Source organism: Lepus europaeus, chromosome 20, assembly GCF_033115175.1.
Source record: "Lepus europaeus isolate LE1 chromosome 20, mLepTim1.pri, whole genome shotgun sequence".
In the NCBI taxonomy this organism is placed as follows: domain Eukaryota; kingdom Metazoa; phylum Chordata; class Mammalia; order Lagomorpha; family Leporidae; genus Lepus; species Lepus europaeus.
This window is the reverse complement of record NC_084846.1, coordinates 8,861,466-8,876,651: the sequence shown is the minus strand read 5'-3', so window position 1 is coordinate 8,876,651 and position 15,186 is coordinate 8,861,466. Positions and strand designations below refer to the sequence as shown.

General features: G+C 57.2%; 1 protein-coding gene across 1 annotated transcript; it reads left to right on the top strand.

Annotated features, from left to right (window-relative positions):
- Window positions 1-1,163: 1,163 nt before the first annotated feature.
- Window positions 1,164-14,128, top strand: LOC133749258 (lysosomal alpha-mannosidase-like). Its single transcript, XM_062178475.1, is given in 25 exon segments — window positions 1,164-1,317; window positions 1,480-1,653; window positions 1,795-1,988; window positions 2,494-2,510; window positions 2,512-2,619; window positions 2,898-3,048; window positions 4,949-5,010; window positions 5,087-5,207; window positions 5,284-5,362; window positions 5,505-5,614; window positions 5,977-6,087; window positions 6,394-6,464; window positions 6,466-6,508; window positions 6,890-7,072; window positions 9,769-9,866; window positions 9,946-10,060; window positions 11,219-11,337; window positions 11,740-11,841; window positions 11,957-12,044; window positions 12,170-12,250; window positions 12,378-12,605; window positions 13,136-13,276; window positions 13,278-13,298; window positions 13,416-13,518; window positions 13,983-14,128. Coding segments are annotated over 25 exon segments (2,745 nt in total). The 5' UTR covers window positions 1,164-1,238.
- Window positions 14,129-15,186: the final 1,058 nt, after the last annotated feature.

Genomic DNA, 15,186 nt, shown 5'->3' with positions numbered 1-15,186 from the left:
CCCTGCTCCAAACGCAGCTTGGTCCCTCCGAAGTCCTTCCCTGATGGTCGATGAGACCCGCTAGGATCCAGCCATACCCACTTAGAACATCCGGCATCCTCAGGGAAAGCTGAGACCTCTAATCTCAAGGGCATAGAGTCGTTCCCAGGCCCCCACAGGGGTGGCGAGAGGCTGAAGGCGCCCCTGGGCCATCCCAGGACCATGGTCCACTGCGTTCAAGGAAGCCAGGCTGACATAGCACTACAGCCACACTCCTTGTGACCGCTGGCCAAGCTTGAACCCCGCCCCCTCCAGCGCCGATTGGCCAGGTCCGGTTCTGGGGGCTGGGTGACGTCTAGCCCTGGTGGGACCCAGGAACCCTCCTGCAGTCCCGGTGGTGGCTGTGGCAGGGTCAGAGCACTGGAGTCATGACTGCCATCGCAGAGGCTTCGGGAATCCACGCTGGGGGCTGCGGGGACGTGGGGCGAGCCTGGTGGACACCACTCCCGCCTCTGTCTTTGCTCTTTCTGCTGTTCATGGCAGCGCGCAGCACACGCTCCAGGATACCAGGTGAGCGAATCCCTGGGATGAATCCAAAGCCAACCAGGGAGAGGAGGGGCCGTGGGTGTGGACGCTCCTAATGGCTGCTGACTCCACAGTGAAGTCCGGGCTGTCACGAAGCGTGGTGGTCTCTGTCTCTCCTGTGTCGCCAAACTGCTGGCCTCTGTATGTCCTAGACTGTAATTGGAAGGCTGTGTGGGGCTAGGAGATGCGGTGTATGGGGGGAGGACGCTCAGTGAGAGCCGGGGCTGTGGAAGCCACCTCTGTGAAGTCCACCCTGACTCCTCCACTTCCTGTGGCTACCTTACCCAGGTCGCTGCCCTCTGTGTGCCCCAGGACGCTGAGCTGAGAACTTGGGACACTGCTCCCAGCCTCAGCCCGTGGGTCAGCTGTGTGCGGGGCTGAACGCACCTCAGCCAGGGCTCTGATGATTTTCCCGGGTGAGAGGGAGAGCTGCGCTGGGGGCTGTGCGGGGTGGGAGCTGTGCATGTGCGCGCCAGGATGCGTGTGTCCTGCCTGGGAGGGCCTGGCCTCCTCTGCATACAGGCTCAGTTCGGGGCCTCCAACCAAACCCCAGTGTCAACCATGCTGTCCCCTGAGCCGGGCCCTTCCCCACTCCCCTCTTTGCCCTGGGAGTACTGACACTGGTGTGTGTGTGTTGGGTCCCCGTGCGGACATGCCCCACGGTGCAGCCAGACATGCTGAACGTTCACCTGCTGGCTCACACACATGATGACATGGGCTGGGTCAAGACAGTGGACCAGTACTACTATGGGGGTAAGTACTCGGTGGACGTGGCCCCAGACACCCATCCTGGGCCTCGAACCCCTTCTGAGCCCTGGACAGCAGGGTAGGGACAATGCCTGGCCTGGGCTCCTGTGTGGAGGAGGGTCCCCCCGGCTCTCCTGGTCCCTGAGTGCCCGACCCCTGTGTCCACAGTTCAGAATGAGCTCCACCATGGGGCCCTGAAGAACATCCTTGACTCTGTCATTTCTGCTCTGCGGGCAGAGCCCAGCCGCAGGTTCGTGTACGTGGAGATGGCCTTCTTCTCCCGTTGGTGGCACCAGCAGACGAACGCAACCCAGCAAGCCGTGCGGGAGCTGGTGCGCCAGGGTGAGCCTGCCCCAAGGACGGGGAAATGGAAGCCCAGCTCAGCTTCCTCCTGTAACCCTGGCTTCTGAGACGGGGAGTGAACGCTCTCCTCTCATCCCAGCACCACTCTCCCTGGACCCTGACCTAGCCCCTCCCGCGCAGGGCGCCTGGAGTTTGCCAACGGTGGCTGGGTGATGAACGACGAGGCGGCCACCCACTATGGCGCCATCGTGGACCAGATGACGCTGGGGCTGCGCTTCCTGCAGGACACGTTCGGCGACGACGGGCGCCCCCGTGTGGCCTGGCACATCGACCCCTTTGGGCACTCTCGGGAACAGGCTTTGCTCTTTGCACAGGTGCTGTGTTGTCTTCTCTGGATGCCCCCTTTCACTCGCTCTGACTCCTCCCTCGCCACTGACCCAGCCCTTGGCCAATTGTGAGCCCTGCCAGGTCTGGCTCCAAGAGTGAACCCCTTTTTATTGACTCTGCTCTCTCCTTTCTCCTCTCCGTGCTCTGGTCCCACCCCACTTGCTAGGATCCTGGCTCCTTCCAAGCTGAGTGGCAGGTGGAAGCCTAGGGTGCTTTAAACCCACCTCCATTGTTTGTGTTCTGGCACAGACACCCTCAGATTACACATGGGTCGTTTCCTTTTGGCCTTGACATTGCTGGGCAGGTGCAGATGGATTCTGACATGTGTCCCGCCTCTCCCCAAGGTTATGTGGTATACTCTGACTCTTCACAAAGCTTTGAAAGAAACTTGATTTTAGCCCCATCATCTACCTGTGTTCTGCCTGCCTCTCCCAAGCCAAAGGGAGCTTGATGGGTACTAATTCCCAGTGCTTTCTCCTGCCCCACCCCTAGATGAGCTTTGAGGGTCTCCCTGGGACGTGTGGATTACCAAGACAAAGAGCTGCAGGAGAAGCAGTGGGAGATGGAGCTGGTGTGGCAGACCAGTGTCAGCCTGCAACCCCTGACTGCTGACCTCTTCACTGATGAGGCTGTGGGGTGACCTGAGCAGTTGCCCAGTGCCCCAGGGTCACATGGGGCCTGGACTTGGCTGGGTCCCAAGCTACACAGGCCTCGGTCTTGATTTAGTGCTCTGCTGTCTGCGTCTTCAAATTCTTAATGTTTGTGAACAAGAGCCTAGAATTTTCCTTTTGCTTTGGACCCTACAAATTCTGAAGCCCTCCCTGGGGGAGGTATGGCCAGCTTTGATCCTAGGGCAAGTCTGTGGAGCTGGGCTAGACTCTGAGACTGGTGTGGCCCACAGGTGTGCTCCCCAATGTTTATGACCCCCCAAGGTATCTGTGCTGGGACAGGCTATGTGGTGACAAGCCCCTGGTGGACAATCCCAACAGCCCTGAGCACAACACCAAGGAACTGGTTGATTACTTCCTCGACTTGGCTGCCACCCAGGTAACTGGGTGTTCATAGCCTGTGGGACTGAGGTGCACATGGCACACAGCCTCTCCCACAGCCCACACAATGCCTAACACCTTCTCATGGCCCTTGGGGGAATGTACTGTTCCAGTCACGGTCTCCATGTCCCACAGTAGATTTGCATGCATTCCTCATTGACCCATGCAGGAACAGTGTAGCCGTGGGAACCAGTGTCCTCATCCATGTGGTGCTCCCAGGAGAACTGCTCACCAGCCTGTGGCTCTTCGTGTGTCTGTGTGCCATCATGCGCCATAAGGGGTCCTCTATAGGTTCCTAGAGATGCATATTGAAAAAACAATGTATGGATTTAAATTTTTTAGAGTCAAAATCAATTTAGCTTTCATTGAAAGCATCCTTTGAAAAATGATTTATTTACTTGTTTATTCATTTATTGGGAAGGCAGAGTGCTTGCGAGATAGAGATAGGAGGGAGAGAAGGAGAGAGAGAGGGAAAAAGAGAAGAAAGAGAAAAGAGAGAGATCGACCTTCCATTTGTTGATTTCCTTCCCAAATGCTTGAAAGAACTAGGTCAGGCCAGGCTGAAGAAAGGAATGCAGAACTGCATCCCTATCTGCTTTGTAGGTGAAAGGCTTGCAAGTACCTGCACCATCAACTCCTGCCTCCTGGGATGTATACACCAGATACCTGGAACCAGGAGTAGAGCTGAGATCTGAACCCAGACACTCCAATATGAGATTTGTCATCCCAAGGGGGTCTCTGAACTGCTGCATCAAGTGCCTGCCCCTCATTGATATTCCTGACCACACGTGAGGGGGTCTTCAAAAAAGCTCACGGATATATGTATTATGGAAACAGTATACATGATTTCTATATATATGGCACCAAAATAATTTTACCTTTCAGTTGAATTTACCATGAAATATTGAAGCATCCTTGTTGTACATAAAGACATAGATAGACACGGGGTGGCCCTATGGATAGTGAAGGCCAACTGTACGCACCTATGAATGGATGTGTGTAGACTTTTGGATGCACAGCTCTTGGTACACTGAAATGTTTGTTGAGCACCTACGGTGTACACTGGGCCACAGCACTGCAGAACATCTTTTTTTTTTTTTTTTTTGACAGGCAGAGTGGACAGTGAGAGAGAGAGAGAGAGAGAGAAAGGTCTTCCTTTGCCATTGGTTCACCCTCCAATGACCGCCGCGGTAGGCGCGCTGCGGCTGGCGCACCGCACTGATCCGATGGCAGGAGCCAGGTGCTTCTCCTGGTCTCCCATGGGGTGCAGGGCCCAAGCACTTGGGCCATCCTCCACTGCACTCCCGGGCCATAGCAGAGAGCTGGCCTGGAAGAGGGGCAACCGGGACAGAACCCGGTGTGCCGGCGCCACAGGTGGAGGATTAGCCTGTTGAGCCACGGCGCCGGCCTGCAGAACATCTTTGTTTCTCATGCATATCACGATCCTGTTCCCCCACCTACTAAGTTAAGGGTGAGCAAAACTGGTTTTTAGAAACACTTGACAAGACTGAAGATGATATTCATATGGGGCAGCTTCAGCTGCTGTGCCACAATGGTGGCCTCTTCCTTTATACTTTAAATCATCTCTGGATGATGTAGAATAATAAGTGTGATCATAAGTGTGATAAGGTCACATTTGGCTCTCCCATGAACAATTATCATAGTAAAATTTGGTTACAGAAAAGGTTGAGTAAAATTCTTGCATCATCCAAGAATCCTGCCAAGGATGCTAATGTTTGGATTTGACTAAATTTTTCACACCTGAGCAATGATGCACTCAAAAGGTGCACCATTGACTCAGCGCCTGTGGGTACTGGGTGGGAGGCTGGATATGCACAACTGTGGGTCCCAGGGACCCAGCACTGTCCCCCAGGGCTCACCCACTCCCCTCCCCCCAGCAGCAGGCAAACGGGAGCCATGCCTGTTACCTCTGGGAGCTGAACAAGGCCAACCTCACCTGGTATTTGGGGGATCCCGGAGGGAGGCTGGGGGTTGGCGTGCTCCACACCTTGTGATCCTGCCCTCTGCGCACGCAGGTCGCTGAAGGAGGACGACTACTTCCCGTATGCCCATGGCCCCCAGCAGTTCTGGACCGGCTACTTCTCCAGCCGGCCGGCCCTCAAACACTATGAGCGTGTCAGCTATAGCTTCCTGTGGGTGGGCGGCGCCGGCGGGAGGGGGCAGCCAGGAGGCCCCTTAGACCAGGAGCCTGAACTTGTGCACTGCTCCCCAGGTGTGCAAGCAGCTGGAGGCGCTGGTGGGCCCGGCGGCCAATGTGGGGCCCTATGGGTCAGGAGACAGTGCTTCCCTAGGTAGGGGTCTGCCGGCGTGGGGTTGGGGACAGGAGAGGGGCTGCAGGTGGGACCCAGCCCTGGGCCACCCCCTCAAGCCCCTTTTTAACCTCTGCAAGATTTCCTCCCATATGGGGCCTTTTTGTCTTCTTGGGGTCCTCAGATAAAGCCATGGCGGTGCTTCAGAACCACAAAGTGGTAAGTGGCACCTCCAGCCAGCACGTGGTGGAAGACTACCCGTGCCAGCTGGCTGCAGGTTAGAGGCCCTGCAAGGTGAGTGGGGCGGGGCTTTGGAGAGGAGGGGGTGGGGACATGAGAGGGTGGGGTCTTGGACTGGAGGAGGCGGGGAAGGTGGGGACAGGGCCAAGGCTAGGGCTAGGGCACAATGCAGATGCTCAGTGAGCTCCACAGGGCCTGGCAATGAATAGAAGAAGATAAAGGGGTGGGGCAAGTGCGTCTGCAAATTAACATAGAAAATTAACATAGAACAAACAAATTAACATAGAAAGGTGGGGCGGGTGTCACCACCTGGGAGACAGGGCCGGGAACGCAATAGGGGGGTGCTGTGCTCCCAGAGTGAAAGGAGACCCGGGTGTGCGTTTAGAGCGAAGCCGCCCCGTGGCGCTGCTCCCCAGGTTCTCCTGAGCAACGCCCTGGCGCGGCTCAGCGGCTCCCAGGAGGCTTTCTCCATCTGCCCCGAGCTCAACATCAGCGTCTGCCCGCTCAGCCAGACGTCGTCGGCGCGCGTGAGCCGGGGTGGGGGCGGGGCGGGAGGCAGGTGCCGCGGGCGGGGCCCCAGAGGGAGGTGACCCCAGAGGTGGTGGGGCAGGGCGAGGAGGAGGCAGGGCTGCATCTGATGGCTCTTGCAGGGGAGGTTAGGTAATTTATATCTTCGGCCCTTCTGGGTGAGATTTCCTGAGGATCTGCTACCCCAGGGCAGGGCAGAGACCAAGGTGGAGGTTGGTGACCACACCAGGGTAACCAGTGATGTCACCACCCAAGGTTTAGAGAATGCGTGCTGTGACCCCGCCCTGCCTGTCCCCCTCCCTCAGTTCCAGGTCGCCATTTACAACCCCCTGGCCAGGAAGGTGGGCCGCATGGTGCGGCTGCGGTCAGTGCAGGCACTTTCCTCTGAAGGACCCCAGTGGCCACGCTGTGCCCAGCGATGTGAGCCCCTTCAGGGACTGTCACCCGTGGACACCCATGGGCATGGCCCTCCCCCTCGTGGTCACCTCCTGTCCCTGCAGATCTCTGCCCGCTCTGGCCCTTAGCATCCCTTCGGAGCATTTCTCCCACCCGAGTTGCCCCCTTTAATCCCCCCAGGACATTTCCTCCGTGTTTCTGGAGAGCCCCTGCCTCCCAGACGGCCTCCTCCCTTGAGCCTCCTCCTCCCCTGCAGTCCTCCCTCCCTCCATTGCCTCCCCCATCTCTCTCCTCCCTCCCCAGGGCTCCCTCCCCTCCTTGAGTTTGCTGCCTGCTGTACTGAGTGTGATGCTTTCTGTGCGCACCCAGTGCCTCTTGGCTCAGCTTCCCCCTCCCTTTCCCGAGGTGCTGCTGCTGCCCCAAGCAGAGGGCCAGAAGCCCAGCCCAGAGCTGCTGTTCTCCGCCTCGGTGCCGGCCCTGGGCTTCAGCATCTACTCGGTAGCACAGGTGTCTCAGCAGAAACACCAGGGCCACTTCCCCGGGCGCATCCCCCAGAAGCCCAGGCCGGGTGTCATCATCAGACATAATGCGAGTCTCCATTTAGATACTTTGCCCTGGGCTGTGCAGGCTCTGGGTTGGTGGTGCTTGGGTTTGTGGTCTGCCATCACCTCACTGCCCTGATGCTGTGACCTTGAGTGAACGACCTTCATGTGAGCCTCAGTGTCCTCTCCTAGGTGTCCTGGGAGGATGTTGTGTGACATTGTGTGACACATGACAGATATTTCAAAAAAATGTGTTTAAATATTTATTTATTTATTTCAAAGGCAGAGTTAGAGAGAGAGAGAGACAGTGGATGACAGAGAGAGGCAGAGATTACATCTGCTGGGTCACTCCCCAGATGGCTGCAATGGCTGGATCTGGGCCAATTCAAAGCCAGGATCCAGGAGCTTCTTCCTGGTCTCCCACCTGGGCTTGGGGGCCCAAGGACTTGAGCTATCTTCTGCTGCTTTCCCAGGCACGTTAGCATGGAGCTGGATTAGAAGTAGAGCAGCCAGGGGGCTGGTGCTGTGGCACAGTAGGTTAATCCTCCACCTGCAGTGCCTGCATCCCATTTGGGCACCAGTTTGAGTCCTGGCTGCTCCACTTCTGATCCAGCTCTCTCATATAGCCTGGGAAAGCAGGTGGCCCAAGTACTTTGGCCCCTGCACCCATGTGGGAGACCTGGATGAAGCTCCAGGCTCCTGGCTTCGGATTGGCGGAGCTCCGGCTGTTGTGGCCACTTGGGGAGTAAACCAGCGGATGGAAGACCTTTTTCTCTGTCTCTTCCTCTCACTGTTTGTAACTCTACCTCTCAAATAAATTAAGAAAGAGAGAAAGAAAGAAAGAAAGAGGAGCAGCCAGGACTTAAACTGGCCCCCATGTGTGATGCCAGTGCGACAGATGATGGCTTTATCTGCTGCACCACAGTGCTGGCCCCATGTGTGTGTGTGTTTTTAAAAAGATTTATTTATTTGAAAGTCAAGAGTTACCCAGAGAGAGGAGAGGGAGAGAGAGAGAGTGAGAGCGAGAGGTCTTCCATCCATTGGTTCACTCCCCAGATGGCCACAACGGCTGGAGCTGCGCCGATCCTAAGCCAGGAGCCAGGAGCTTCTCCCTGGTCTCCCATGTGGGTGCAGGGTTCCAAGGACCTAGGCCATCTTCTGTTGCTTTCCCAGCCCACAGCAGAGAGCTGGACAGGAAGTGGAGCAGCCGGGTCCCGAACCAGCGCCTATATGGGATGCCGGCACTTCAGGCCAAGGTGTTAACCCACTGCGCCACAGCGCCAGCCCCATGTGTGTGTTTTAAAATTAACATATTCAGGAGCTGGCACTGTGACGTAGCAGGCACAGCTGCCACCTGCAGTGCCGGCATCCCATATGGGTGCTGGCTCACGTCCTGGCTGCTCCACTTCTGATCTAGCTCTCTGCTATGGCCTGAGAAAGCAGTCTGGGAGAGCAGTAGAAGATGTCCCAGGTCCCTCCTGCACCTGCATGGGAGACCCAGAAGAAGCTCCTGGCTCCTGGCTTCTGTTCAGCGCACCTCCAGCCATTGTAGGGGATTTGACCGTTGTCAAATGGTCTGCCTCTGTTTCTCTATAACTCTGCTTTTCAAATAATAAAATAAATAAATATTTTTATAAAGTGAACATGTTCAGGTGTTTGAGAGGGAGGGGGAAGGAGGAAGGGGAGGGAGAGAGAGAGAGAAAGAGATTCCATCCCCTAATTCACTCTTCCAAATACCCACACTGCCTGGAGCCAGGCTGAAGCTGGAAGCTGGGGCTCAATCCCGTTCTTCCGTGTGGTTGGCAGGAGCCCAGCACTATGAGCCATCACTGATCCCTGCGAGTGTCTACCTTTCAAGCAACTCTGGAGTCAAGAGCTGGGGCCCAGACTGAGCTGAGGCATCTGATAAGATGCCACAGGTATCTTAACTGCTGGGCAGGTGTGTGCCAGGAGGCTGGCAATTTTAGGGGGAGGGTGTGGCCTGGAATGCCTTCCTGAGAAGCTGGGAGGTTAAGTGAGACCCGAGAGAGGGGGCCCTTTGGCTGTTTGAGAGCAGAGGAATCCAGACAGGCAAAGAGACCCTCTTGTTATTCAAGGAAGCAGAGGGGTCCTGCTGTGGTTGACCCACAGTGAGCAGGGACCAGGCCAGGCTGGGAGGATCTGGATGAGCATGGCTTTTACTGTAAAGGAGCCAGGGGCAGGACACGGCTGCACGAACAGCATCATGGGCTTTGAAAGACAAAGGATTATGGGACCCCATTTCCATACAAAAGTTAGAAATATTACTTTATGACAGTGTGGCATAAAGATAAATGCTACCCAAGAAAGCTTCCTTGAATACATTCGTTAGTGTTGTCTTGAGGTTTTCTTTTGATTCTGACAGAAATGAAAACATTTCTGTGGGAGCTGGCACCATGGTCCCCGTGTCAGCTGCATGCATCGGCTTTGGTCTGAAGCAGACAAATTGGGATGTCCCCGGTGCCCTCAGCTGTTGTAGGGGACAGAGTGTGGGACATGAACATCAAAGTGTGGGACCTGGATGGGGTTAACCATGTGAGTGCTGCAGAGCCATGGGGGTGACGAGGTAGAGCTGGTAGGAGTCTCCAATGGGATCAAGTGCGAGCAGGGAGAGAGTGAGGGGTGAGGGGAGACTGTAGGGTGTTGTGCTGAGCTCCGGGAAGAACGAAGCTGCCATTGGCTGAAGCCATGGTCATTCACATGGGGCCACTATTTTCCGCCCAGTACAACCAGGGCACATTCAACCCCAAGACGGGTTTCTTGATGCAGATTGAGGACCTGGAGAAGCAACTCGTGCTGCCCATGAACCAGTCATTTTTCTGGTGAGGGGGCTCAGGAGGCCAGAGGGGGAGTGCAGAAAGCTGGAGCCCCTTTCCTGACTCTCGGCTGCCCTGACGGCAGGTATAACGCCAGTACACCTCACATACAAGACTATCAGCTCTCTGAAGCCTACATCCTTAGTCCTGATGGAATGCAGCTGCCTGTGAACAGCTCAGCTCAGATCCTCCTGCTGAAGGTATGGGGCCAGGAATTGTGAGTGGGGAGTGGGGACGGGAGGCGGGGGGGTGTGGGAGCTGGGAGAGTGCCTGGTCTACCAGGTGGGAGGTGCAAAGAGGAGAGGCTTCCCACCTCCTCCAGGTAAGAGGGCTAAGATCTAAGGGGAATACTGGGGGCTCCCCAAGGGCTGATGTTCTGGGCTGCTCTGGGTCCTGGGGAAACACATAGGAAGGCATTTGTGCCTGCGGTGGGTGTCAGGATGACACTTTGCATTAGGAACTCTGGCTGGGGTGTTCCCACACAGCCCATGAGTGGGGAGAGCCAACTCTAGCTACTTGTGGAGGGCACCAAGTTCTATGAAAAGAGCAGTTGACATGGAGGCTGGAGACTTGAGTCTCCAGTAGGGTAGGGGTCTACTGGGGTGGGCGTTTTCCTAGGCTTCTCACTGATGTCTCCTCTTAGCGCGGGAGAACGAAAGACGATGGCGAGATGCACGTTGGTGCTCTCTCAGGAGCCCGATGTGTGACGCTGTTGCTCTTGAAGTGCTCCTCTTCCTACTCAGGTCACTGGGTTAGCAGACAGCTTTGTCCGTTGTAACAGATTACCAAGTCAACTGTGCCCAAGTCAAGACAGATGATCATTGCTGTCCAACAGGAAGTCAGGCTGGTCCATCCGGGGAAGGAGGGGCGGTTCCACAGTCACCCAGCAACTTTTTATCTCATTGCACCACCTTCATCAACACACAGCTTCCCCGTGGTCCAACATGGCTGCTCAGCCTCCAGCCACAACACCTGCCATTGAACCTGCAGGGATAGGAAAGGGGAAAGCGACATGTTTTACCCCACGCTGACGACGTTCCATGGGGCAGACTGTCTCATTATCAGCAGAGCCTACAACCAGGACCCACACGCCCTGTTAGAACTCTGCTGTAGGGAGAGCAGATGGGGCAGTGGTGGCAGCGAGCACACGGGCCCCACTCAAGACTTCTGTGTCAGGGGCTGAGTGGGAAGTGGGGGTGTCACATCCATGCAGGTGGGGTGATGGGTGGGATTCCTGGGCTGTTAGAGGGCTGGACCCTGATGGAAGCTTCTGGAGGGTTCACAGCAGGTGGCATTTGCACATCTCCCCTCTGCCCAAGGCTGGGCTGACCCCCGCCCTCTGCCCTGTGTGTCCTCAGACACCCTTGGTGCAGGAGGTGCACCAGAACTTCTCAGCCTGGTGTTCCCAGGTGGTTCGCCTGTACCACGGACAGCGCCACCTGGAGCTGGAGTGGACAGTGGGGCCCATCCCTGTGGGGTGAGTGCCTGGGCTGGGGCTGGGGCTGGGGGTGAGGGTAGAGTAAAGTTTAGTTACTTGCAACAAAGAGAGATGGAGAGAGTCGTAAATGTCTCATCCACTGGTTCATACAGAGAGACTGATTCAGCCCATCCACCTGTTCACTCCCCAAATGCCCTACAGAGCAGGTAGTTCAACCTGCCCCCCCACCCCGCAGTGTGGTGGCAGGGCTGTCACTGTCCCTGCCTGTCTCTCGGGGTCTGCATCAACAGAGGCAGGAAGCAGGAGCACAGCTGGGACTCAGGCCCAACACTGTGATATGGGTGGTGGCGTCCCAGCTGGTGTCTTAGCCATTGCCCCCAACATCACTGCCCAGAGTGAGTTTAGATGAGGCTCACAAGCTTGCTGTCCCATTGGGTACAGTGACAAGTGCGGGAAGGAAGTGATCAGTCGCTTCGACACACCGCTGGATGCCAAGGGCTACTTCTACACGGACAGCAATGGCCAGGAGATCCTAAAGAGGAGGTGACGGGACGCAGGGCACCCGCGGGGCTGGGGTGATATGTGGGGCCCAGGGGTGGGGGTGCTGGCTGATGGGGGAGCCAGTCCCCCAGCCTGACCAGATGACCTCCTTCCCCAGGAGGAATTATCGGCCCACCTGGAACTTGAACCAGACAGAGCCAGTGGCGGGGAACTACTATCCAGTCAACACTCGAATTTACATCACGGTACCCTCCCCCACCCCACACCTCCCTGGGTGCAGAATGGGGAGCACGCCTCACTGGCGGCATCTCCCAGGTGCCTGTGGCTGGGGCTGGCTCCCCACCTGCCCTCAGGCTCACCCCGCCCCCAGGATGGTAAGAAGCAGTTGACAGTGCTGACAGACCACTGCCAGGGAGGCAGCAGCCTGCAGGACGGCTCGCTAGAGCTCCTGGTGAGTGATCTTGGGGGAGGATCCAACCAAACTAGGATTCTCGCACCAGGTCCTATGCCGTCCCCTGCAGGATGTAGCATAATGACACATGCTACCCCTCACGCCCTCCTGGCTGCTGTCCCCCCAGGTGCCCCGCAGGCTGCTGCTGGATGAGAACTGTGGACTGGGGGAGCCGCTGCTGGAGGAGGGCTCGGGGTTGCGGGTGCGAGGGCACCACCTCGTGCTGCTGGACGCTGTGGGCACGGCGACCGCGGCGCACTGGCTGCTGGTGGAGAAGGAGGTCCTGGCCCCACAGGTGGTATTGGCCTTGGGGGGCGGCGCCCACTACCACCCTGGGGCTGCCCGGCGCCTGCAGGTGAGGGTGGCACAGTGGGCAAAGATGGGATCTTAATGAGGCCTGCGCGAACATTGGGCTTGGTGCTGCTTTTTCTTGACTACGTTGGGACCCACCTTGCTTTAACTTAATTCACTCAGGGGAGGTCAAAGCAAGGTCAGCCCCTAAGGTAGCCCCTGCCCAGGACCGGCCCAAGAGCCCGTCCACCTTCCTTGGTGGGCACAGCTTCAGCTCCTGCCCCTTCGGCAATGGTTGTCTCGCCTCGGCCCAACCCCTCCTCAGGGCACCCCGCCTTCCCGTCCTTCACCTCCTCCCTTCCTCCTGTGTCCTGCCTCTCTGGATCTTCAGCCCTGCCCCCCTCAACTCCATAGGGCCTCTGGTCAGTAGAGTTCTGCCCCTTCTGAACTCAGACCTTCTCCACCAACTGAGGGCTCCTGCCCTCCCTTTGGCTCAGTCCTGAAGGAGCCTGCCCACTCCTTTCTGCTGAGCCCCACCCCTCCTCCCAAAGCCCCACCCATCTCTGACTCAGCCCCGCCTCCGTCTTCCCGCAGTTCTCAGGGCTGCTCCAGGAGCTCCCGCCCTCCGTGCACCTGCTCACCCTGGCCCACTGGGGCCCAAAGAAGCTGCTGCTGTGCCTGGAGCACCAGTTTGCCAGTGGGGAGGACTAGGGCCACAACTTGAGCTCCCCCCCCCCCCGTGACCTTGAATTTACCTGTTAGGAGACAGGTGGGAAAGAGGAGAGGAGAGAGAGACAGAGAGACAGAGAGACAGAGAGACAGAGAGAAGCCAACTTGGCTTCCACTGATCGGGTCCCCTCCACTGTTCCAACAGGACCTGTTCTCTACCTTCACCATCACCCACCTGCAGGAGACCACGCTGGTGGCCAACCTGCTTCGAGCCAGCGCTTCCAGGCTCAAATGGACACCGGACACCGGTGGGCACCTAGCGTGGGTGGGATGGGCTCCTGCCTGGGGCTGGCAGCGGGGGGCACTGTAGGAGCCATGGGAATGTGGGCCAGGATCCAGTTAGAACCTCAGGACCCTGGGCAGATACAGCCTCAGGGCTTCAGGGTCTAAAGTGGGTTCAGCAAACTGCCAATAGGTCTTGAGGATCTGAACATTCCGGTCCCAAGAACAAGATTCAAGATCTCTGTGGGTGTCTAGTTCAGGGAGAGTGTCCATTCCCCGGGGGTTGCTTTGAGGATGTGAGACAAGGAGATTTGAGAGGATTTGAGAGATCCAGGGGTGGGGTTTAGGCCCAAGCAGGTGTGTAGATGTGGGTAGGTGAGCCCTGGGGGAGACTCTTGTGAGTGCACAGTGTGGTTAGCTCTGGGGAGGGAGTGAAGGAGGGGGAGGAAGTCTGCACCCTCACTCTTGGGCTTCCCCTTCCCCTCCCCAGGGTTCACCCCCACCCCCACCCCCACGGTGCCCCCTCTGGACCCAGCCTCCATCACGCTGCAGCCCATGGAGATCCGCACGTTTGTGGCCTCGGTCCAGTGGGAAGAGGCCGCCTGGAGCCAAGGGGGTGACCCAGTCCAAGCCTGAGCTCTCTGCTCCAGGGCAACACAGACCCCCCTACTCTCTGTTGCTGCTGCCCCACCCTAAACACCATTAAAGCAGCGCCACTGAGCCTCAGGTCACTGGATGACTGGTTGAGACATCTTTTGGATGGAGATAGAATGCATGATGTAGGTTTACTTATTTTAAAGAGAGAGAGAGAGAGAGAGAGAGAGAGAGAGAGAGAGAGAGAGAATCACTCCCCACAAATGGCTGCATGGGCAAGGGCTGGTCGAGCCAAAAGTCAGTATCCTGGAACTCCGTCAGGGACTGCCATGTGGTTTTCAAGGGCCCAAGGTCTTGGGTCAACATTTACTGCCTTCCTGTGGTTATGACCATGGAGCTGGCTCAGCTGTGGACTGGGCAGGACCACCTCAAGGGCTGGGATATGGAGGCAGCTGGGGCAGCAGCGGCTCACCCTACAGCGTCAGCACCAGCCCCCTTGACTCTGTCTCCAAAGAACGCCACACTGGCAGGATTTAGGGAGGAAGCAGCCTGGGCCCGCAGTGTCCTACCTGGGCCTCAGTTTCCCTCTTGAGGGAGGCCTGGGGAGGGCTCCCTGCACCCATCTGCCGTATTAGTTAGGCCTGCTATTGGAGGGAGTCCCAGAAAGCATCCTTTAAGACCCTCCCAGAGATAGGGACTGGCCTGAGACAGAGAGGCCTGAAGTGATCCAGCCACTGCTGACTGCATTTCCTGCCTCCTGTCTGGAAGGCAGGCACGGGGCAAAGCCACCTGGAAGGTGACCTTCTGGCAGGGTTCTGACTCTCTCTGCAGGCTGGGACTGATCTGGACTGGACAGCGAGGTCTGTGGGGTACTTTCCCATGGCCCCACTGGTGCTCCTGTTCCGGATGTACCGGATTTTCTTTTTGTCTTAAATATTCATTTGCTTATGCATTCATTCAATTCAAAGTCAGAATGGCAGAGAAGGGTGGGGGGACACAGAGAACTGAGGCTTTTTTTGCTGCTGTTCTCTGGTTCACTCCCTAATGACCACAACAGGCATGGCTGAGCCAGGCTGAAGCCAGGAGCCAGGAGCTCCATC